A 17588-nucleotide genomic window follows, 5' to 3' on the forward strand; every position below is an offset into this window, starting at 1 on the left:
TTTTCTTGTTTATTTTCTTTTGGTTCTCCGTTTATATTTAATCCTAATACACATATAATAGATAATACTTCTCTAATGGTTTTATGTATATCCACATGACTCTTATACTTTTTGTTCATATTTACATAAATAGAAGAATCTGCATATAAATTGAACGAAGTGCCTTCTTCCTTATTATCACTCTGACGGTTACTCATAATTGAATCATCTTGAAAATTTTTCTTTTCTAGTATTTTTTCTCTATTGGGATCATTATTCTTATCCGAACTAGTAATTTGACTATTGTCATATGTAATAATATTATAATGTTTTTCCTCTGAATAGGAAAAGATATCCCTATTTCCATCTTCTTTATTACCAAAGGAATAATAATTATCAACACTATTATCTTTATTTTCATTATAAAGTAAAGAATTATTACTATAATCATAATATGTATGCTTTTCCTGTTTTATTCCTTCTACGTATTTTGCTTCCTCATCTTTATCTTCCTCTTTATCATTGCTTAAATGAATATTAATTTTTTTCTTTTTTTTTCCACCTTTAGTTTTGAAGTTTGGATTATTTAGTATATTCATATTATTCATTTTTTTTTTTTTCTCATCATTAGATAATAATGTATCTAATGATATTAATTCATATTTCTCATTCATTTTATTATTACAATTCATATTATATAAATGCTTTTTTTTTTTTTTCGTTGTTATCTTTCTTAATAGTGTATCATCTGTATCGTTCCAATAATAATAATCATTTTCAGAATTAAATATTACACCATTAGATGATAGATGCTTAAAGTAAGATACAATATTTGTTAAACTAGTGTTCATTCTTATGATAACTTCATGTTTTAAATCTTTTAATATTTCATTATCTGATTCAAGTATCGACTGATAAAGTTTAACCGATTCGTAAAATTCGTTCTTCTTCATTCTAATTTTTCGTAATTCTTTTTTAAAATTTTTCTTATCATATCCTGATAAGGAATATAATTCATTTAAGAATTCTTCATCTGCATTTTTCTTATCATTCCTAAAATTATTTGCATTATTCTTATTTGGATCTACATATTGCATAGTAAATGTTGGACCTTCATATACAATAGTTAAAGGGTCTTGGAAAATAAATATCAAATTCATTCTCCTCTCAAATTCAATTTGAGAATCAGCTTCAAATAATACTTCTAACACAGATCCAATACTTACTCCGGAAACCATGAGTTCCGTTCTTAAGCATTTTTGATTTTGTTGATCTTCTACATTAAATTTTACACTTAGCAAATCACCTAATTCATATTGTACATTTGCTGCAAATACATCATGCCTAAATGGAGGACACATATTCGTTCTAAATCCAACCACATCATTTCTATCAAATACTTCAGACACGTTAGATAGAACACATTCAGCTGGAGCTACCGTTACACCAAAACGACCTCTTGTTTGTATACGGAAATTAATTATATCATTTACTTCATTAGGCCCAACATGTAAAGCTGGGAAGGTCAACGGTGCTAGACATAAAACTACACCTCCTAAATTTAATCCTCTCAATACTCTCAAAACACGACCTTCCATGTGAGCTTCAAAATCGTCTGAAGGTCGACTAGACATGAAAAATTCAGATTGAGGTAAATCATCAAATGGATGATTTCTATATGATATTCTAGGTATTAATCCTAAGATATTATTTATGCTATTACATTGAGAATTTCCTTCATTGGTTGTGGTACTTATATCCACATTTTGGTGATCATCAGGATATAATGTATTTTCTTTAGAACTTGAATGTATTTGCATATTATTATGTTCACCTATCTGGTAATCAGTATTGTTATAATAATAATTAATATTATTATTATCACTATTATTGCTATTATTACTATTACTGTTATTCCTATTATTATTATTATTATTATTGTTATAATTATTATTAATATTATCATTATCATCATTATCATCATTATTGTTATTATTATCATCATTATTATTATTATCATCATTATTATTATAATTATTCCTATTTTTATTTGAATTGTCATTTTTGTCATTATTAGAGGACCCGTCCTTTTTAGAGTTAAATAGAAAATTATTTTCATTCTGAAACAATTTTTGAGTTTCTTGAATAACCAATTGTTTGGGAAACATTTTTATTGGAGGCAAACATCTTAATAAGAAGAATCCATGAATCTTGCTTTCATTGTAATTCTTTTTCATATTAGTATCATAATATTTGAAGAAAAAATTGGACATTTTCAAATCCATTCCTTTATACTTAATACATCTATTATTATAAACATAATCATCAGGATAATTGATATGGTCTTTATTATTATAATCATTATTATTGTTACTATTATTATCATCATTATTATTATTATTATTATCATTATAATGTTTCGATTTATCCTTTGATGGATGTGCCGGAGCTTCTCCTTCATTCCATTTCAGGTCACCCATATTATTTTTTTTATTATTCTCCATCGTTGCTTTTTCATCATACATTTCATTCTTATAACATTTCGTCGTTTTTTCTTTTTTTGTTTTCTTGGTTGTTTTGGTATTTATTTTATCATTATCATTATTCATCAATGTTTTTTTTTTATCTAAATATGTATTAAAAAAAATACTTATATCATCTGCGTCACTAGGAGCTTTTTTTATACATTCAGTAATCAGCCTATAAAATTTGCAATTGATTTGTATTTTATTTAATTTTCTAAAACGATAAGTAGGATTATCTTGACCAAATAAGAAACATCTAAGAAGAGTAACAGCAGCCGTAGATGAATTTTGTACACATTTTATTAATGCATACATAAAATCTGTTATCATTCTTTCACAATCTTTTACTTGTTTCATACTAATTTTTGTATTATTAATACAAATGTAAAAAGAGCCCTTTTTATTTTTAGTTAAATCATTATATAATTTTACAATATTACATAATTTTATTAAAACAGACATAATCATTTTTAATACAGATTCAATTAAACTTTTTCTTTGAAGTTTATAAAACGCATATTTATAATCCTTATAATCATTATGATTATTTCCATTTACATCTATTTCATCTTGTATGTTACATATTTTCTTTTTGATATATTTAGTAGTACTTTCAGATATAACTTGATCCGAATTTTCCATTTGCACATTTTCTCCAGAAACTAATATTCCCCAAAGAATTGTTTGTATTAAATTCCAGCTAATTAATTTTAATTTTTTATAATTCAAATTATTGTCGCCATGATCGTAAAGATCCCTATTTTTTTTATCATCTGAATACATATTTTTATAATTATCACAATTATAATTATAGTCATTACTATAATCCTCATTGGAATAATCCTGATCTGTGTACACTTTCATGCAATCGCAAAAATGTTCTGATAAATATTCCACGTTTTCGTTTTCATTTGAGTATTTTTTATTTTCTTCCTTATGACTACCATCATTTTCCTCATGGTTATAAGTATCGTATTTATAATTTATATCATAACAATCGTTGTTATTATTAATACTACTATTTTTCTTTTTATCATCATTCGTTTTGGTTTTATTTTTTCCTTTATTCTTTATTTTTTCATCTTCATTTTCTTGCATCTCTTTCTTTTGTTTCCCCTTTGAGAAAAGTGGGATTGAATGATGATCGGTAATTTCTATCAACTCTTTATTTATTATAATTGACTTTCTTTTAATCCAAATATTTACTACATCATTCATATGAGTATTTATGGAAAATTCTAATTCAAAGTTATTTTTTTTGAGATAAGATCGTACATTTGAATCGTACTTTTTATGAGCACATATTTCTAATTGTACGTCTGATATCGATTTAGCATTTCCATAAATATTATATACTGGATCACCGCTTACAGACCAATAATAACAAGAGGTATCATCTGATTCGTTCATTTTTGTCGTTTGAAAAATATTTCTGTTATTGTGTTTTATACATTTATTAAGATTTTTCAATGGTAATGTATATAAGGGGGAATTTTTATATTGTTGGACACATAAAGCCCAATAATGGTTTTCATTTGTGTAATATTCTTCTTTGATTTTAAAACCTTTCAAGTTTTGTAAAATAATCATTTTGTTAATGTGCTGATTATTATTTTGTAGAGTTTGATGATAAATAATAATTCCTGTAATGACATTATCTAATATTTCTTCGTGTTCTTGTTCAGAAAGGTTATACATTTTCATTTTAATAATTTTGTGTTTTATTTTTTTCTGTTTCTTTTGTACTCGTTCTGAGTGTATATATCCTTTAACACCCCTGTCATTTTTGGAATTATCACAATTATCATTCTCATTATCATTATCATAATTATCGTAATTATCACAATTATCATCATCATAATTATCACGATTGTCATTATTACTATAAGTGTGACCATTTAAATAGGATATTTTCGAAGACACTTCAGATGAATTGCCCTTCCTTATACTCTTCAAAGGTGTTTCCATTGGAGACATCTTAGAACTCATTTTTCTAGAAGACATACAAACAGATTTATGACAATATGAACATTTCACCTGTAAAAAGGAATTATTCTTATTCGAATAATATAATATTTTATTTCCTACGAGAAGTTTTTTCTTCAAATAGTCACCACTAATATGAACTTCTCGAAGCAAAGGTTGACAAATAGTAAACATGTGGTACAAAAATGGAACCACATATCGACTATCGTTTAATGGTTTTACTCCTAAACATATTTGTAAAGCTATTAATCGTAAAACACTTTCTATCCATAAAGTATTCATTGAATTTTTGATAATTTCTGAAAAACTAGACGAATTCATTATTAATTTACGGTTATATCTTAAATACCATATACATATACTTTTAGTAATATCCGTTAAAGTAAATGAAAGAGCATATTCCATGGGTTGTGTGAACCAGTAATGATATTCAAATGGATCCTTAATATTAGAACCATTCCACTGATTCATATAATGAGAATTGATATTATTATTATTATTGCTATTATTGCTATTATTGGTATTATTATTATTATTATTATTATTACTATTTCTATTTTTTTCATCTATTTCTCTCATTATAGTTTTCAATGGTGTTAGACTTCGGAATTTGATAATAATTATATGTAACAATTTTAATAACATCCATCCATAATTTTGCACTGAAAATAAAGATGATTCCATATTAGATATCATTCTATTACACTCGTTATATGATCCTCTGCTAAATGATGGAACCAACAAATCTAATATCACAGGCCATTGCATACTTTTAGTTGATTTTTGTCTCCATTGCTCGAATATACCCTTCTTTCTTTTATCGTTTTTAAAAATCTTTTGGTTTAAATCCAAATTTTTATATTTACGTTGATTTACTAATAAATTCTCTTCTTTATAAGCCTCACTTAAAACAGAAAAACGATTTTTTTTTACACAAGTTGAAATACCTTTTTCATAATTTGGGGAAGGCAACAACATATCATCTGGTTCTTTAGATAAACTAAGATAATTACTTTCATTATTTTTTGAATAATCACTATTTTTTAGATCATCATTATAATATTTTTTATCATCCATATCTATTTTTCCGTCATCACTATTTTTTGTATCACCATTATTTATTTTATCATTTTTCTTTTCTTTATCATTATATTTATCCAAACTCCCTTCATTCTCGTTACAATTGCTTTTTTTCTTTTTTTTAATATCATCCGAATTGGAGTTATATCCCTTTTGTGAACGCTTGTTCGAGCTCAGATTTTTTTTGCTCATGTTTACTATGGGGTTTTTAATTCCTCCGAAAATTCCGGCACACAACATCGATTTTAAACTTCTACTTATTAAATACCTACACAAGGATGTTAATTGCTCTATTCTTATAATATTTAAAACCGTTTCTAGGTCGGTGTCATTCATTATAAATTTCAATATTTCCTTTAATTGTAACATATCCTTCGAATCGATAGTATGATCAACTGCATTATTTATTGTAAAATCAATCGAATTATTAGGAAGATATTTATTTCTAAAATAGTCAAAAGATGGGAAACTCTTCTTTTTAGTAGTATTAATAATGTTAGTAGTATTATTGTTAGCTGTAGTGTGATATGGTTGATTTCTTAACATTTCTTCTTGATATAATGCTGGTAAAAACTCCTGTTTATTCATTGAGCGTATTATTTTCTGAGGTTTGTAAAATGCATTAAATTTTCCATGTAACTCCGATAAATTCATATCAGATGCATTATCATAATAATCAAACATGGAATTGGTATACTTTGTAATATGACTTCCCGTTGGATCCCATTTGACATTGTTCATATTTTCATTCCTCATTATATAATCATTTTCATCAACCGATTTCAGTGAAAAGAGGAAACATTCTGGTTTGTAATTCATTAAATTAGAATTAAATTCATCTATATGTTGTACATCTTGATCATTATGATATACATAATTTTTAGTTGATCGAGCATTTAACCACAATTCTCCAAATTTTTCAAGATTATTTGTTTTACACAAATTATTGTATTTTAATACTAAAGAGTTATTTGAAAGGTGATCATTATTTTTTTCAGAAAAATGGAAATTCATATAATAATTAGATTCATCATTATAATAATTCCCTTCACCACTATCACAACTAGCACAACTATTGGAAAAGTTCACATTTTTATTATTACATATATATGTATGAAATTGTTTATTATTCTCAAGACAGATTTTATCATATTTATTGGTATCTAATTGATTAGATGGCTCCCTTATACATACATTTCGTTTATACGTTTTTAATAATTTTTTTAAAAGGAACAAATTTTTAGTGGTACTCTTACCAAAAATATTTTCCGTACTAAATTGTATACATTCTAATTTATCATCATTTATTTTATTTTGATGACTAAATAATTGATCCAAATAACTCAAAGAAGATACACTTGGCTCTACTGCAACTGCTGGCATAGTAGCAACTTCATGAAGCATTTGATAATTGCTACGATCTGAATACATTTTTCTAACGGTTATAGGAATGTCATAGGAGTTTCTTCTCATAAAAACAAAATGTTCATCCCATTCCTGAGATATATTTTCTTTTACGGAAACTGGACATAATCCAAAAGGATATGTGTTTATAATCCATTCACATTTTTGTAAAATTTTTTCAATTTGTTTTTCCCTCTTTTTTTGAATTGAATCCATTGCTAAGAATTCGTTACTTTTATTATTGTGGCTCGATTTTTCCCCATTTGGGTGTACATCATTTACATAATTTAATTCTTCTTTGCTAAAATTACAGAAATTCAAGTCGTTTTTTTCATCTAAATCTGATGACAAGTGTAAAATTGGTGATTTTTTTTTATTTAAAGGCAAATCATTTACTTGTTCAATACTACTGTAAACGTTACTTTTATTATTATCATCAGGATCAATTTCATTTATATTTTGATGACTTTCCCTTACTAAATTTTTGAAATCATTATGAGAACCACTCTTCACATTATTCATCCTTTTATTATTTCCTTCAAAATGTTCCATACTCATTTGTTCTTGTATTTCTTCCTTGCATTTTTTATTTTTGGAAGATGTATTATATTCTTCTATACTTTTTTTATGATATTGTGATGCCTGACTTTTTGATATAAGATCTATAACACCTTGTCTTGCTAAATTGCACGCTATTTTAATTTTTTTGTTCTCTAATGAATCTTCTATTATTATATGGTCATTTTTATTATCATTGTTATTTTTCGCACTATTGTAATTTTGATGTGGTCCTTTTATTTGGCCATGCTTATAACCAGTTAGATGTAAAAAGACAGCGACAAAGGCTATTTGCGCTCTCTCAAAATTTTTATGAAATACACTATAAGCTTTTCCTAAGCATTGCACCGCATCATGATCATTTTTCATTAACTTTTTGAGAAATTCCATATTTTTTCTATCGCACGTAATGTTGTTATTACGAGGATTTGTACTATAACTACCTCTATGAAAGAAATTATTATTATTACTATTACTATTATTATTATTATTATGGTCCATATTGTTGACATTTTCTTCTTTACTATTATTCCTTTCAGATTTCTTCTTTAGAGGTATACCCCTTCTAGAACGACTTCGGATACCAATCCTTTCCTGTTCATAATCATCTTCATACATTGACTGATACGTTTTTACCATTTCATTTCCCAATGCTTTATTTTTATTTATACTAATATCATGATAATCTGTTTCGTGAGCATTTATATTATTCGATGAGTGTTCATTTTCCAAATTACTGTCATTGTTCATTCTGGTGGCATATAAAAAACTCGAAATACTTTGAGGAACCATGTAATGGTTAAACACATAATTTTCATAATCACATACAGAACAATCAGTTAATTGCAATAATATAGTTCTGATGGCCTTCTCTATATCGTAATATTTATTTTTTTTAGATTCTATACGAATATATTTTGCAGAATTTATTAAAATTAAAGGTATTGGATAATTATTACCTAATGTGTTCATTCCTTTTTTAAGGTTGAAATAAATTTCATACCTACTTAAATTATCAATCATTATAGTAAATAAGGTCAAAAAATGAGTTGCTAAACTAGTGATACTAATACAACATTCTGCTATCGGATGTAAATTGTCCTTGTGTACAGACATTTCAGATGATAAGTGTCTAGATGTTAATAAACCTTGTAAAGTTATCTTTAAAAACATAGGCCATATATTTAAAGCCATTTTTAAAGACAAATAATTATTCAACTCTTTTATGTAAAAATATTTGTTTGCTTTTTTATCAACAAAAAGTGTAGTCACGTAACCTAAACAAGGTATTATTCCACTTATAATAAAGGTGCACGCTTGTAATAAAGTTAAACATTTAGGTTTTATCATATTCTCACACAATTCAAGAAAAGAACCTTTATCCCTCAAATTACTTCTTATTATATTCGATCCAAATATATTAATAAACTTATATATACCATTCTTCTCATATAAGTAATGATATGATATACTAGATAATACTCTCAAACCAACACTTAACATAATTTTTAATATTTCCTCCAAAAGGGAAAAAATGAAATTTAGTTTTTTGGAAACATTTTTATATTTTATTATTTTTTTCTTCAAAAGTTTTAACTTTTTAGAGTTTCTTGCATATTTTTTCTTCTTCGAAAGTTTATATAAAATTTCGTTCAACTGACTTTTAAAATTATTTGGTTCATCATTATTATTATTATTATTATTATTGTCACATAAATCTAATAAATTTTTTCTTAGATAAAATTCTTCTAATTCATCAGAGCTATAATTATTATCATCACTTAAACTATTATTCGTCTTTTTGTTAATTGATACTTTTGAATTTTTTTTTTTTTGATGTACACGTCTTTCTTTTCTCATATGATAGTTATCACTTTCTTCTTCTGTATCTTCATATACATCATTTTGTTGTTCATCATCACAATATTCATAATCCTCGCTCTTATCCTCTTCTCCTTCATCTTCCTCATTATCGTCAACATACATATTTACACTTTCGAAACTTTTTCGACCAAACGTATATACTTTCCTTTTACTTACTAAGAATGATTGAGAACTAGAATCATCTGAATGGATAATTACACCATCTATAGAACCATCGTTTTGATTAGAAATTAATGGGATCCAAGAATTTGCGTGGTCTCTACTTTCAACATCTCCTTTTTTGTTATATTCATTATTACTTATTGAATTATTTTTTTTTATTTTTTTATTATATTCTAATTCCCAATTTTGATTAATAAAGCTTGAATATCTGCTATTACAACTGCTAACATCCTCCATATCACATTTTAATATATCGATATTTTGATTAGTTAAGTTGGAAGATTTATTATTTGAACCATATTGATTAAACTGGTTATTATATCTATCTTTCATACTCTTGCTATTCATACTTATCATTTGTTTGATTTCTTCTCCATGATACACATGAATGTCTTTTTTTTTCTTTAACATTTCATTATGCAAATTGTAAAAAGGTATAACTGGTTTGTATAAAAACGTTTTGGTAGATTCATATTCAGTTGCTATAGTTAATATATAAGTAGTAAGCATCAAAACTACGCCTCTTAGAAATATAGATGCAACTTCACTTGCGCTACTTACATGATTATTCTTTTTTTTTATTTCATTTAATATTTTTATACAAAGATTAAAATGATTATAATTTCGAAGAAAGACTTCACTTTTAATTTCATCATTATAAAAGGAACATAATTTATGAATCACATCACATGCTTTATTTTCCATGAAAACGTCACTCTCTTCTATATGATTTACAACAGGTGTATTAATTGCATTATTTGTCTGGTGTTCTATTAAGGTCATTAATTCTTCTACAAAAACACCAAAATGTGTTGTATCAATTATTCTTGATTTGTTATTTCGTTTTCGTTTTTCATATCTTTGAATTTCATGCATATTTTCTTCATAATATTTCCTTTTCTTTCGTTTTTCCTCTCCATTATTATTTGTATATATATCGTTGAAATTTTCCGCATTAGTATTATACAAATTCGAGCTTGAGGAAGAAGATGAATAAGTGCTTGAACTTATATTTTGTGATTTCAAGGAATTATGTGTATAATGCGAATTATCATTATAATTGGAATTATTATATTGTGTACCATCTTTACATGGAGTACTTAACATTCGTTTCATCATGATTTCCAAAATTCCTTTTTCTTCCAACGATTTCAATAATTTTAATATCATATCTGAATCTAAACTATTATTATCTGAAAAAAATTTAAGCAAATTTAATATTGTTTCTATATTGATTCTCATAAATATATTGCTCATTATTATTTTATCTGCATCTAAAAGTATTTGAAAAACATTTCTTCTTAACAACCATAAACTTCCGTCCAAGTCTAATTCTTCCATTTCATAATTGTTATTTACATAAAAATCTTCTCGATTAATAAACGGAGTTTTTAGTTTAATTATTTTTAAAAACGATTTTATTAACCTTTCTGATAAGCAATAGAATTTTTCATTATGTTCTATTCTACCGTCATTTACATCCAAGTTATTTTTTAGATATAATTTTAAAATACTTAAGGCACAAATTTGAGAATCGGATGTTTGATTCCATTCATATATATATTCTCTATATTTTCTAACATGATATTTGACTGGACTTAAGGAAAAATAATAATTTATATTATGTTTATTATTTTCCATGTAATTTTCCTTATCTAATGCACAGTTTTTGCTTAGGGTATATAATTTTTTAAGTATTTTATTATTGTTCTCTGTATATTTTATTAATGCTTCAAAGGTATTTATATCAATATTGTTATATAAAGTATAGCAGCTATCATTTTCTATAATTCTTTTATAATCTCCATTATTCCATTCACAAAAACGATATAAATAACGGTTTAATGCAATAGACACTTTATTGTAAAGTTCTATTATATTAATAGGATTCTTAAGTAGAAAATTTTGATTCGTTTCTGGAATTAGTTTTCTATTTACTAACTCTTGTACAAATGCTGAAGACCAGTAACATTCTTTAGGAAATTCAAAACTGCAAGTACGGGAAGTAAATACTTTTAATTTAATATTATTATTTGTTAAACCTTTCTTTTCATTAAAACCAATAATTTTTTTGTTTATATTAGATGTTAATAAATGTCTTCCATTTGAATATATAACTATTTTACCATTATCATTTGTTACATTGTTTACATTTGTTTCACTGCTAAAGCAACCTTGATCTATCAAAATATCAAATACGATAGTATTCATATTTGTTATGTCGTATACATTTATAAGTTTGTTAACTTGTACATTTTTCTTTTTCTTCTTATTATTCTTTTCGTATTCTTCAAAGGTATCATTATTATTATTATTATTATTGTTGCTATTTTTGTTGTTGTTGTTGTTATTTTTGTTGTTGTTGTTGTTATTTTTGTTGTTGTTGTTGTTATTTTTGTTGTTGTTGTTGTTATTTTTGTTGTTGTTTGCTTTATTTGTTTCGTCATTACTTTTTGTACTTGATTTTGCTTTCATACTTTTTTCTATTTCATCTTCTTCCTTTACAGAAGATTTATTATATTTTGTATACATATGATTTTGCTGAAAATTTATTTCTAAGAAATTGTACTCTTTATTCGGTATATTTGAATTATCATCACTGACAGTTATATCTGTACTATTTTCATCGTTCATATTATCATTAGTTAGCTGAAAACAAATTTTACACTTTGATCCAAGTTCATCTAAAACTTTTATGGAATTATCAATTTCAAAAGAGACTACAATTTGAAAAATATAAGAACCATATATTGGAAGCGTATTACTATAGTATTCACAAGGCTTGGAAATATCTTTTAAGCACCTTTGAGGTTTGTTCTGAATTTTTAAAAACATTGGATATTGTAGTGAAAATAGTTCTAAAAGTTTTAGAGACTCATATTCATGCAAAGGAATTTTACAAATTAATTTATGTAAATTGGAAAAGTTATCAAAAAATTGATCATCATCGAAACGATCACCATCATTATTATTATTATTATTATTATTATTATTGGTGTTGGTGTTTTGGTTTATATTATCTCTACTTTTATTAGTATCTATAATTCCAATATTATTATTATTATTGTTATCATCACTGATTTTGTTAAATTCATTCGTCAATTCTGTTTCAAAATTTTTACATAACGTTCCTGTCCTGTAAATGTCTTTATCACCCGTGTCATGCTTAATATTTTCTTTTATTTCAGTTCTTAAGTATGGTAGAATTATACATTCTGCCAGTGTATTTAACAAATGGACTAAATCTTTCAAGGAATTTTCATACACAGATATTGTTAAAAAGGTATCTACTATTTTGAGTGTTAATACCAAATCGTTATTGTATATGGTGTATTTTAATATTCCTTCACATATTTCATGCGTATTATTATACAAATGTAAAGGTAATAATAAATAGTTATATAAATCATCTGTTTTTACATTCTTATCTAATAGTTGGTTATTATAGTTAAATGGGTATTTTTTTTTCTTGGTTTTATTCAATAACTGATTAAGAAAGATATGTGTTTCTTCATTTTCACATTTTATAGAATATATGCCTTTTAAAATAATTTTAAAAATATCATAAAATTTTATATTATAATTTGTAGGTGTCATATTATCAACTGGTGTTGTATTTTTCTGTAAATTAAAAAACTTGAATATCATATTTTGTACAAGTGATGTGTCAATTTTATTTGAAAACTCTGGTTGTGTGGTAGACCAATATTTTTCATAATTGGGAGAAGGTAACATTTCGCTAACTATTTTGCCTGTTTTGAATAGTGGAGCTTTTATATTATCACTCATTGCATGTTCAATCATCGATTTCACTTCTAGCATAGATTTGGTTTGATGATTATATATACAATTTCTTACATTCTCTAAATATTTTGGTAATAGAATCATATTATTTGTTATATTAGACGTATTAGTTAAACCATTATTATTTTCAGAATTTTTATTTTTGTCATTGTCTTCTTTAATTATTGCATCATTTAGACTAATAACTTTTAAATATTCTGCATGGTTTTTATCTTTCCATGATTTATTATCCATTTGATTTAAAACGTTATATAAATAATTTCCATATTCCTCGAGTTCATCAAATGGTTCCATAACAATTTTTTCATCATTATCATTTATAGTCCAAATATTCACATTATTATTATAATTACTATTATTATTATCTTTAACCCTTTGACTTTCATATGAAGTATTATATTCCTCATTTTTGATCTCAATATCATTTACATTCTTTTCGTATCCATCTATATTATCTTCTTCTATGTCAAATTCCTTTTCCATGAATTTGTTATCTATAGTGTTATCACTAAGCGAACTTACAATAAATTTTATAAGTATTTGGCATATGTGATAGTAATATTTTTTTCTTTTGGACTCTAAATAATTAATGAATTTTGATATTTCTTCTTCATATTTTTCATTATCAATTACGGAACAGTTGTTTAGTTTTAAGCATCGAACAAATTCTAAATACACCTTTGCTTGGTGTAATAACCTTAAGATATGTTCATAACTACTTATTACACGCGAAGAAGATTGCAACAGTAAAAATTCTCCATAGTTGCTGATAGATTTAAAAAATCTTGTTCTACTTACAACCACAAATTCGGAAACATAAGATTTATTTTTGTCTTGAAAATAGTTCAGTAGATTTTTTAACTTTTCTGAAATAATAATTTTATCATTTTCACTTATATCTTCATAAAGGGAATATAAATCCTTCATTGTTCTTTTTTTTTTTATTTTTTAATTTGAAAAGAAATGTATAATTAAATTTAATATTAGCATATGTACACAAATCACACGGAAAAAAAAACAAAAAAAAAAAAAAACAAATAAACAAGAATAAAAATAAAACAAAAAAAAAAAAAACATGAATAAAAACAAAACAAAAAAAACAAAACAAATAAAAACAAAAAAACAAAAAACAAAAACGGAAAAAAGGGTAGTAATTAGTAATATTAACAGGATTATAACATTCTATGTCTTCCTTTTTTGTACATCATTATACATTATTTTAACTATAAATTAAAATTAACAATAGAGAGCATAAACGTTATAGCTAGCAATACATAACACTTAATTTTACAAAAAGCTTTTTTATTTTGTAATGAATTTATATGTATATCTCTCATTAATGTTTGAAATATTTAAAATGAACAAATTCAAAATATATTAAAAAAAAAAAAAAAAGAAAAGAAAAGAAAAGAAAAGAAAAAAAGACATATATAAATATATATACAAATAAAGAAAATATATGAAAAAAAATATATAAAAATATATATAAAAAAATGTATTAAATTATACAGACAATTATCTATGGAAAAATAAACAACATTAATAAATATATTAAGCAATTAATGTAATAAGTGGTTCATTAATTAATAGATAATATATTTTGATTAATATATTTGTTATCTTTTTTTTTATTTCTTTTTTTAATGAATCACCAAAAAAAAAAGAAAAAGGAAAAATATCATTTTATGTAGTTTAAATATTTATATATATATAAATATATGTATGTATAATTTATTTATACAAATATATACGTATGTATATATATATATATATATATATATATAATTTATATACAAATACCTTTGTTTACAAGATGCATATATATATACATTAACATATATTCTATTATAAGTTTATACAACATTAAATAATACAAAAAAAGTAACATATAATTATTCACATTGTTATACAACATGATGTTGATTATATTGCTATTATTTGAGAACATGTCATGCATATTAAAGAAATATTTTATTTATTGCATTATATTAAAAAAAAAGTTTAATTTTATGTGTGTATAATTAACGATATATATTGTGTGTGTAACATTGTGCAACATGTATATTCAGTGCACCATAAGAATAATTATTCTTTTTTTATACATATTATATATATATATATTATATTGAATAACATTTTATATAAAACTATAAATTTAATAACATTCATAAATACAAACCTAAGAATAATTTGAAATAAATGGAAGAAAAAATATATAATTCAAATAGTTAAAAAAAAAAAAAAAAAAAGTACCACTGTATATAAAATACTAAATGCAGATGTCCAACATAATACACATATGTTTAAGATATGTCATAATGAATAACATGTGATATATATATATATATATATATATATGTATGTATAACAAAAATAAATAAAATTGAATTTGTTTTTGTTTTATTTGAAAATATATATAAAATAATTTTATGCATATTGAAGTTATATAAAGTTAATAAAAATTATGATTTTCAAAAATAAGTTCATTAAATGTGTGTTTTTTTTTTTTTTTTTTTAACATTTTAAAAGAAATAAAACTGAATAAGAAAACAAAAACAAAATATCTAACTATTTTAGTGTGTAACAACATATAAGCAAAATAAAATATGCATAATTCAAAGGAATATGATAATATACATATTTTCAATATAAATATTTTTTTAAAATATTATAAATTAATTTTTTTTGATATACCATAATATACATATATTTCATAATATGAATAAAACATTACAAGCTAAAAGTTTTCCTTTTTTTTTTTTTTTTTTTTTTTTTACCTGAACAACAATAATATATTTGCACATTATAACCAATTTTTTTTTTTTTTTTTTTTTTTGTCCTGAGCTGTAATAAATTGTAGATGGTTACATAGGATTTATTAAGAAAAAAAAGGAACGAAAAAATTAAATAGACAAAAAAATAATATTATAAGATATAAAGGGTAACTTCATTTTTATAATTCTAATGTATCCTTTACAACTCTATACTTACATTTTTTGAATTTATAAATATATGAATATAACCTTAATATTAAATTTAAAATTTAATAACTAAAAATAAATATATACGTATATGTTTTTGTACCTGGGTTTTATTTGAATTTATATGTACAAAAAGAAATATAGAACTTATGCTGTTTATAAATTTTTATATATCATATATAAGTATATATATTAATAGACATTATATTGGCTTGTTTAAAAAAAAAAAAAATAAAATAAAAAAAAAAAATTTATTTATGAACTGCTCATTATCTTAAAAGCTATTTATACATAAAAAAGTAAAGAATTTTTTTTTTTTTTTTTGTAAATACTTTTTTTCTATAAAGAATACGCAGTACTATATTTATATATATTTAAATAAATAAATAAAAATATATATATATATATATAATAGAGAGTGAGATTGATTTATAATATATCTTGTTAAATTTAATTTATTTATGCAGGAATATCTCAATATTAGATTTATTTTTTTTATATTCATATAAAAAATATCATTCCTTTTTAAATATTAAAAAAATATATTATATTTTATTTTAAAAACATTATAAAACACAAATGAAAACTACTATATTGTATATGGTATTATTACTCAATAATAAGAAAATGAGGCATATTGATCATATTTAGTATATTTAATTTTTATGAAAAGAAAAGGGTTTTAATTATATATGAATTATAGATATATATATATATATATATATATATATATGATACATCACCATAAATATAAAATAATTGTTCGTCAAATAAGAAAGAATATATAGAAATTATCTTATGATACTTTAAATAAACTATATTATCTAAATAAATATATTTTATATTTATTTTTATATTGAAATAATAAGATTACGATAATTTTTTAACGTCTATTGGAAATAATACGTATACGTTAAAAAACATGAAAATGTGTATACAGTGTATATTTCGTTTGTATACAACAACATATATATATACTACATAAAATTAGTGATATTAAAATAAAAAATTTTAAAAGTCATTGATGTTAATCATTCTAAATGATTATTTTGTGTAACATAAATATTTTCCATATATTTTTGTTTGTTCAGTTCAGTTCTGTTTCATTTATTTATTTATTTATTTTTTTTTTTTTTTTTTGTTCTTGTTTATAATGAATACATATATATTACTTATTAATGAGCAATTATATAAAATATATATATATATATATATATATATATAT

The 17588-nt window shown here is 23.4% G+C and overlaps 1 protein-coding gene across 1 annotated transcript in view; it reads right to left on the reverse strand.

Moving 5' to 3' along the window:
• PF3D7_0628100 (HECT-domain (ubiquitin-transferase), putative) overlaps positions 1 to 14309 on the reverse strand; it is a gene marked incomplete at both ends in the record, with an annotated part of 30864 nt that extends 16555 nt beyond the window's left edge. Inside the window, one exon of the mRNA XM_961171.1 lies at positions 1 to 14309. This exon is cut by the window's left edge and continues 16555 nt beyond it. Within this exon, the coding sequence (XP_966264.1) occupies positions 1 to 14309 (14309 nt within the window).
• Positions 14310 to 17588: the final 3279 nt, after the last annotated feature.

Source organism: Plasmodium falciparum (assembly GCF_000002765.6).
Source record: "Plasmodium falciparum 3D7 genome assembly, chromosome: 6".
NCBI classification, from domain to species: Eukaryota; Apicomplexa; class Aconoidasida; order Haemosporida; family Plasmodiidae; genus Plasmodium; species Plasmodium falciparum.